The 7,819-nt window shown below is 42.8% G+C and overlaps 1 protein-coding gene across 1 annotated transcript; it reads left to right on the forward strand.

The window, feature by feature from the left end:
- Positions 1–89: 89 nt before the first annotated feature.
- LOC118948720 (tRNA (adenine(37)-N6)-methyltransferase-like) lies at positions 90–3,774 on the forward strand. Its single transcript, XM_036973436.1, has 6 exons — positions 90–364; positions 512–657; positions 955–1,129; positions 1,403–1,560; positions 1,880–2,527; positions 3,176–3,774. Exons 1-6 carry the CDS (start codon positions 279–281, stop codon positions 3,406–3,408), a joined length of 1,446 nt encoding a protein of 481 aa, XP_036829331.1. The 5' UTR covers positions 90–278; the 3' UTR covers positions 3,409–3,774.
- Positions 3,775–7,819: the final 4,045 nt, after the last annotated feature.

The raw sequence follows: 7,819 nt of genomic DNA on the forward strand, positions 1-7,819 counted from the left end.
TCAGGACACGAGTTTGAAATTTTGCTTCACAATTTACATAATCATTTGCGTATGCTTGCTACAGCACTCAGTCACCGCTTTCCATTAGTAAGTTGCTGGTTGGCCAGCTAGAAATGACGACACACATGTGCGGAAGCATTTCAGCAGAGATGTGTACTTTTGTTAGGCAGCACAAACAATCTCTGATATTTTACAACATTATCAGATGTTATTGTATGAATTCTGATTATTTAATCTAATCAATGACAAACTAGCAAAGCAATCAAGACACTATCAAAATGTCTGCCACTTGCAACTGTACCGAGCATGTCAACAAACTCAACCAGCAGATATCTGTCATGCGAAAAGAAATCAAGAATCTCAGGTATGAAATAAATGCTAGATGTAACGCATGGCATCTTGGAAAAAAACTAGCTAAATCTAGCTAAGTCGTTATTTGTATTACATACTGACTATATGCTGCTGACCATAATGTGTCAACACAGGTATTAAAATGTTCCCCCCCACCCAGGCAATTGTTGGACAGTGCTGTTCGTTCTCATCGAAAACACATGACATCTCTCCAGTCTGCTTTGACACACATTGGCCAGAGTCGGTCTCCAAAGAGTCAGCCAAGGCCACAGGCAGAACTAGAGACACGGAATTCACTTGAGAAAGGTAGCTGACTAAGGCACTCGATTTATCGCTTATATCTTCCTCGCATGACTTGTCTTGATCATTGTTTAGCTTTATCTGACTGGCACTTAATTAGAACTTCTATTCAATATAGAATCAATATAGAAATATCGCACACAAAGGATCTTCCGCTTATCAGACTTTCTTCCAATGGGAATCATTTTCTATGAGAATGACATATCTATAGCTTGCATTTCTATCTGAAATATGTTTGGTCTGGTACAAAGCTAGATAATGGACCTTTAATAATTTTTTAAAATGTCCATTTCTCCTTCACAGGGACCATCCAGACAGTCCCCATAGGTTACATCAGCTCCTGTTTCTCAGTGAAGAATGGCACCCCAAGACAGCCAACCATATGTGGGCCCTCCAGGGCCACCCTTCAGATCCAGCAGAGTGTCTTCAACAACCCTGAACACTCACTGGTCGGCCTGGACAACTACTCTCATGTCTGGTACGTACTAGAGACGGGGATAGGGAGCCAAACTTAGTGGAGGGGGTAGCTAGCTAAACTTAAGGCTGTTTAAGAAGGCAGAAATGTCAGTACTACATAAAACAAAATGTATTTTTTGCAAAGACAGTTCTCTCATTAGCTAAACGTATCAAGGATGTGACAATAATTTTCTTTGTCATGAACTGTTTTGATCAACTTACATCCCATTATTCCCAATTTGTCTACACTTGTACAGTAAATACATTATCCTGCTTTCACTCATTCCATTTCCAGGGTCATCTTCCTGTTCCATAAGAACGGCCACCTGAGTTATAAGGCCAAGGTGAAGCCACCCAGACTGAACGGCCAGAGGGTTGGGGTGTACTCCACACGTAGCCCCCACCGGCCCAACGCCCTGGGTCTGACCCTGGCCAAGCTGGACAGAGTCACAGGTTAGTATCAGTCGCCAAAAACAGCTCGAATTGCTTTGCTCTTCTGCGCAGTGTGACGGTGCTCCGTCTAAAGGTGCATCCCCAAATATATAATCCCCAGAATGTTGCAGAGTCTCATTTCAGATTGAGCAGTACATTGTGTGTGTGTGAGAGAGAGAGTTTGTGGGTGTGTCCGACATTATTGCAGTTATGCTTAGCTTTATTGTCTCCATAATTGCTAAGCTTGGCATGCCATAGGCACACTATTGTTCAGTGTCGAACTGCCTGCTATGTGGATTGGTGTATTTTATGAAATAAACAGTTCACTTTCTACTTTAAGGTGACACACTTCATCTGAGTGAGATAGACATGATCGCAGGCACCCCTGTCCTCGATATCAAACCCTACATCTCTGACTATGACTCCCCACACAGTAGAGTGGACATGGACACAGATACTTATGACTGTGGCGTCCAACCTGAGAGCACCAGTGTACCATCAGAAGAGGGGACCGCCAGTGTGGAGACGCTGCATTCAGACTCAGTAGCTTCGTCCTCCTGTACTGTTGATCCCCAGTTGGACTTGGGGGTTGAGAGACAGGATAGTCATAGCACAGCCCCCAGAATACTCCACTCAAAAGACAAATCCAAAGTTCACATCCTCCATCCAGGCGATGCCTCCAGCTCTTCTGCTCCGAAAGCCCTGGACAAAGACATCACCGCTGTGCTGGGGGAGCTCAAGGCCTACATCAGCGAGGGACATAACCCCCTCACCCTGGGGAGCTCTGTAGGAAAGTCTCAGGCTTCAGATGGCCCTAAAGCCAAGCCATTGGAGCCAGTGGAGGATAGTGCTAGGCCTTGCTATGGGGAAGAGGCCTACAGCACCATCGCTGGCTGGATCAGGGAGCCTCCTGTGACCAGTCTGGAGGTGCGCTTCACACCCCATGCAGAGAGAGAGCTGGGGGAGTTTCTTGCCCCCATCAATACAGGTAAGCCTATGCATTGGGAAAGTATTCAGACCCCTTGACTTTTTCCATATTTTGTTACGTTACAGCCTTATTCTAAAATGGATTACATTTCAAAGATAATCCTCAATCTACACACTACCCCATAATGACAAAGCGAAAACGGGTATATATTTTTTTTTACAAATGTATACAAAAATATAAAAAAATGCTTATTTACATAAATATTCAGACCCTTTGCTATGAGACTCGAAAATGAGCTCAGGTGCATCCTGTTTCCATTTATCATCCTTGAGATGATAAATGAGTCCCCCTGTGGTAAATTCAATTGATTGGACATGATTTGGAAAGGCACACACCTGTCCATATAAGGTCCCACAGTTGACAGTGCATGTCAGGGATTGTCCGTAGAGCTCCGACACATGATTGTGTCGAGGCACAGACCTGGGGAAGGGTACCAAAACATTTCTGTAGCATTGAAGGTCCCCAAGAATACAGTGGCCTCAATCATTCTTAAATGGAAGAAGTTTGGAACCACCAAACTATTCTACCAAATTAAAGTCAACGGTATTTAAAAAAAGTCATGTTTCTCCGTCATCCATTTTGCCATAATTGTTAAAATAGATATATTTTGCCTGGCTTCTTCCTCTATGAATGTCCCCGTTTCTCTAGAATCTCATGACCGACCCAGGTTCCGGTTCCTGCGTGGTCCAAAAGAGGCTGCTGCCGCCATCAGAGGGGTTCTATCTGCTGACCCCAGGTCAGTGTATCGGAGGAGCCGCTGTAAGGACAGACTCTTCTTCTTCACCTTGGACACGGCAGACATCACCTGCTGGTTCGGACAGGGCTTCGCTGAGGTGCTCCGGGTCAGACTTGTAGCTGTTGGAAAAGAACTGGCCAGCTGAATGGTTCAGGTTCTGTATGATCCTAATGGTTCTGGTTCTATGGATTGATTTTGGAATCAGCTCTCAATAATTGTTTTACAGGTAAATCTGAGAAAATATGAATATTTAACTAAATAAATGCAATGTTATCAACAACTGTTATTAAAATTGATTTTATTTATTTTTCCCTGTGAAGATAGTGCTTGTTGAAATGGTTGGTTATACCGTATGATCGTAACACTTTATTTTACTAAGTAAGTTACATTATAGAGCATTTATTCCAAGCACCTCTAGGCTGGGAGAGAGCACCTCAGTACACTGCAGTGCACACTATCACTTATCAGATGGAATCTTTACGGTTGAGTTCTGTTTAGTAATGGTAGTGAACACGCCTTTACTATCTAAGTTAGATTGTTGCAGTTTTAACATCGACTCCGTTATGATAGGATATGGATTCCAAAATTGCTTCCAGTATTTCCCTTGACCTTTGTCAACCTCTCAGCTTTAGTTATCCAATGTCCAGTACAAAGTATTTTAAATTCAGGGATTTATATTGGGAACTTAATTGCCCTCTGTCTATATCCAGTGTGTCAACAGTCTGTGGGATTGGTCAACTTGTCATTGTTGGATGGAGTGGAGTGGTGGGCCTTTCATTGTCTGGCATAGATTTACTACTAGAACCACTCCCCTTTCCAATAGCAACAGCAAATCACTCTTTCACACTACTACTTTGTATTCTTGCAAGTGTGTGTGTGTGTGAGAGAGAGAGTTGGAGGCTCGGAGTAACACACACACAGTGGGTATTTTCATGTAAGGAGACGCTGTTTTTAGGGTCAGCAAATTACAACTAATTAATAGTGTGTAGTTAAATCGGATGTAAAGAGTTCACTGAATAGAGAGAAAACAACAACGCCTTCACCAGTTGATTTGAATTGCCAAATGGGACCACTGAATCCCCACCGGGCTATGTTAAAGGCTGACTTCATCCTCCAAGCACTGGACTATGACTGTGTCGACAAGCACGATCACATGGTGCTGTGGTACGCGGCTCAGGTAGGTAACGGTCCTATCAAAGTCTATTAAAACGTTAATACCAATCATCGAGTGGGACAGATGCATTGAGGTGAGGATTAGATGCAGATGAGACACCTGACATTTCTGTAATCTCCCTAAAAGTTTGTTTTTGTATACAACTTGTCTTGGAATATTTTGTATGAAAATAAAACAAATACTGTCTTGTGAATAAAAATACTCAAATCAAATTTGGGCTTTACTGTGACTTCCACTGAACTTTGTCTTTGTGAACATGCACCATTTGAAACTTTTGAAAATAATACCATACACTAAACAAACACAACAGCAGGTGGTAGTAATTGGTCAAATGCGACCCATAGATTTACGTGAAGGCGTTGGATTTGACGTTTACGGTTTATAGCCAATAGCAGCGAACCTTCTCGTGTTTGAAAGAAGTGGTGGTTGACGTTTCCTTCTGCAGTATGTTTGTTTACTTAATTCAAAAACATTTTCTTTAGGAAATATTTTAAGTATAGCTCGGACTTTTATTTACAGCGCTTTGTAGCCGAATAATTTAAACAGGGTCACGTTTCATAACGTTAGCCAGTAACTCTAGCTACTGTAGCTAACTAGCTAACGGCAATTTACCTAACGTTACACAAATGTCCCCGTGAAGTTCAAATTCTGTTTTATCTCTGTCCTTTAACACAGTGAATAATATGCCCAATGGTATGGGTATTAGTTCATGTTAGTCAACGTAATGATAACGTTATCTTCCATAGCCCATTAACTAGACATACTGTACATCGGGGTGCATTAATTCCGGCGATTCTGTTGCAAAACGTTTCTTAAACGGGGCGGGACCTACCTGAATTTGTCACAAAGGAAACTCGTTTTAGTTGCCAACGAAACTTGTTGCCAATTAGTGGTGGAAGATTACACCCCAGGAGTGAGATCTTTAGTAAAAAAAAATAATTGCAGAACGTTTCGTCTGTTGAAAAATGTTCTACAAGGGAAATCATTTACTCCAAACCAAAAACATTTTTCCACAAAAACGAGTTTCTATTGGGGAAATGTAGGTAGGTCCCGCCCCATTTTGCTCAGTTTGCTGATGGAATCTGACTAATGAATACACCCCAGCACTTTAGTCTAAAAGCTAGCTAGCCAGGCAAGTTGGTAACATGTCTGATATGGCTTCAACAATAATACCAGGTTGTTTGTATTCTGACAGTAGCCCAGCCACTTAAGCTATCATCATCATGTTCACGAGAAGATTACTACCATTGTGCCATCCAAGCTCATCACTAAGCTAAGGACCCTAAGACTGAACACCTCCCTCTGCAACTGGATCCTGGACTTCCTGGATGGCTGCCCCCAGGTGGTGAGGGTAGGAATCAAAACATCCACCACACTATCCCCTCAACACGGGGGCTCCTCAGGAGTACGTGCATAGTCCCCTCCTATACTCCCTGTTCACCCGACACTATGTAACTGTGCACAACTCCAAACACCAATATTAAGTTTGCCGACGACACGACGGTGGGAGGCCTGATCACTGACGTCGATGAGACAGCCTATAGCAGGGATGGGCAACTGATGGGGGTGTGGGGGCCACAAAAAAACAGAACTCATCATAAGGGGCTGCAGTGGCTCGTGGATCAGCTACTTTCCTGCAATTCTACTTATTTTGCCATAGGGTGGAGGCAAATGTTTGCAGTTTTTAATATGATAATATAATATAATATGATGATCAATGGGCCCCACCCCAGTCGGTAATTCGAACTTGCTTACTACAAGTTTAGATAGCTGGTCGCTAGACTAACTTACCAATCTAAAAATGCTTTGCTGACATGGGCTAATTAAGTGACTGCTGATGCACAACCACATTTTGAAATTGCACCTTCTGTATTCTATTATTCTAACTCTCAACAGTAAGTTGAGAGACAAACCTTTTTTTTATCCCTGGCCCATAGGGAGGAGGTCAGAGACTGCCAGGACAACAACCTCTTCCCCCAACGTCAGCAAGACAAAGGAGCTGATCGTGGACTACAGGAAACGGATGGACGAGCATGTCCTCATCCACATCAACAGGGCTGTAGTGGAGCTGGTCGAGAGCTCAAGTTCCTCTGTGTCCACATCACTTAAAGCCAACTTATGCCTACTCCGTATTTGCGATCCGGAGGGTTTGATATAATTGCGGAGCCTCCGGAGGCCAAATCAAGCTCTGTACCATATCGCCTTGCATCTCCCAAATTTTGTAACAATGCCTAAGGTTCCGTATAGCTCCGCATTGACATGATTGGTTGATGGGAGGTGCTGGATAAACAGAAACTCACTTCCTTGACAACATGTTTCACAAGAGCTCTGCTCTATGAAGGGCAAGATGTATGAACGCTCTGACGTTATCATGGTCCAAACACACCAACACAGTTGTGTAGAGGGCACGACAATGCCTCTTCCCCCTCAGGAGGCTGAAAAGATTTGGCAAAGGCCTTCAGATCCTCAAAAGGTTATACAGTGGCACAATTGAGAGCAGCTCCCTGCCATCCAGGACGTCTATACTAGGCGGTCTCAGAGAAAAGCCCCCAAAAATGTCAGACTCCTGCCACCCAAGTCAGAATGTTATTTCGGCTACCACATGGCAAGTGGTACCGATGGACCAAGTCTGGAACCAGCAGGACCCTGAACAGCTTCTACCCCCAAGCCATAAGACTGCTAAATAGTTAGTTAAACCTCCTAAGCATCCGCCCCTTTTTTTAAATGTTCACCTGAAATGACATACTCAAATCTAACTGCCTATAGCTCAGGCCCTGAAGCAAGGATATGCATATTATTGGTACCATTTGAAAGGAAACACTTTGAAGTTTGTGGAAATGTGAAAGGAATGTAGGAGAATATAACACAATAGATCTGGTAAAAGATCATTAAAAATTCAAAAGGCACTCGCACATCTGAGCAATCTTTTTTGCAGGTGCATGGTAACAGTTGAACAAGATGAAGGAAAAAGGAAACCGCACACTGCTCTTGATAGTATCACTGATCTTTAATAAGCTTCCCTATCGGCCTCACGGCCTTCGTCAGAGCTTTTGTGAGTAAAAAAAATAAATTGCACCCTTATGTAGACCTAGCCCCACCCACATCCATTCCACACATCGAAAGGGGTTGAGGCGAAGGAAAAACAAATAAGTGCTACCAAATATAACAATATGCATTTCATAAATATTTGAATAAAGTGTGTAAATAAGACGTTTTAAAGACGTCTGTAAAACAACAATGAGGACATAGACCTACCGAGCAAGTTTTCATTAATCATTGGGTACATTGTACAAAAACAGTCATCTTAAATAAGGGCATAGTTCATGTTCAAATTCACAACATAACATACATAGGCAAAAGATAATACAAAAAAACAACGTTA

This window comes from Oncorhynchus mykiss, unplaced genomic scaffold (genome assembly GCF_013265735.2).
Source record: "Oncorhynchus mykiss isolate Arlee unplaced genomic scaffold, USDA_OmykA_1.1 un_scaffold_249, whole genome shotgun sequence".
Lineage (NCBI taxonomy): Eukaryota > Metazoa > Chordata > Actinopteri > Salmoniformes > Salmonidae > Oncorhynchus > Oncorhynchus mykiss.

What these genes read in the sequence shown, in the direction of transcription:
- LOC118948720 (XM_036973436.1), top strand. Translation starts at nt 279, where the DNA reads ATGTCTGCCACTTGCAACTGTACCGAGCATGTCAACAAACTCAACCAG. An exon ending in GACAACTACTCTCATGTCTG is followed by an intron (nt 1,130 to 1,402) that starts GTACGTACTAGA and finishes TTCCATTTCCAG; the next exon opens with GGTCATCTTCCTGTTCCATA. An exon ending in TCTTGCCCCCATCAATACAG is followed by an intron (nt 2,528 to 3,175) that starts GTAAGCCTATGC and finishes CCGTTTCTCTAG; the next exon opens with AATCTCATGACCGACCCAGG.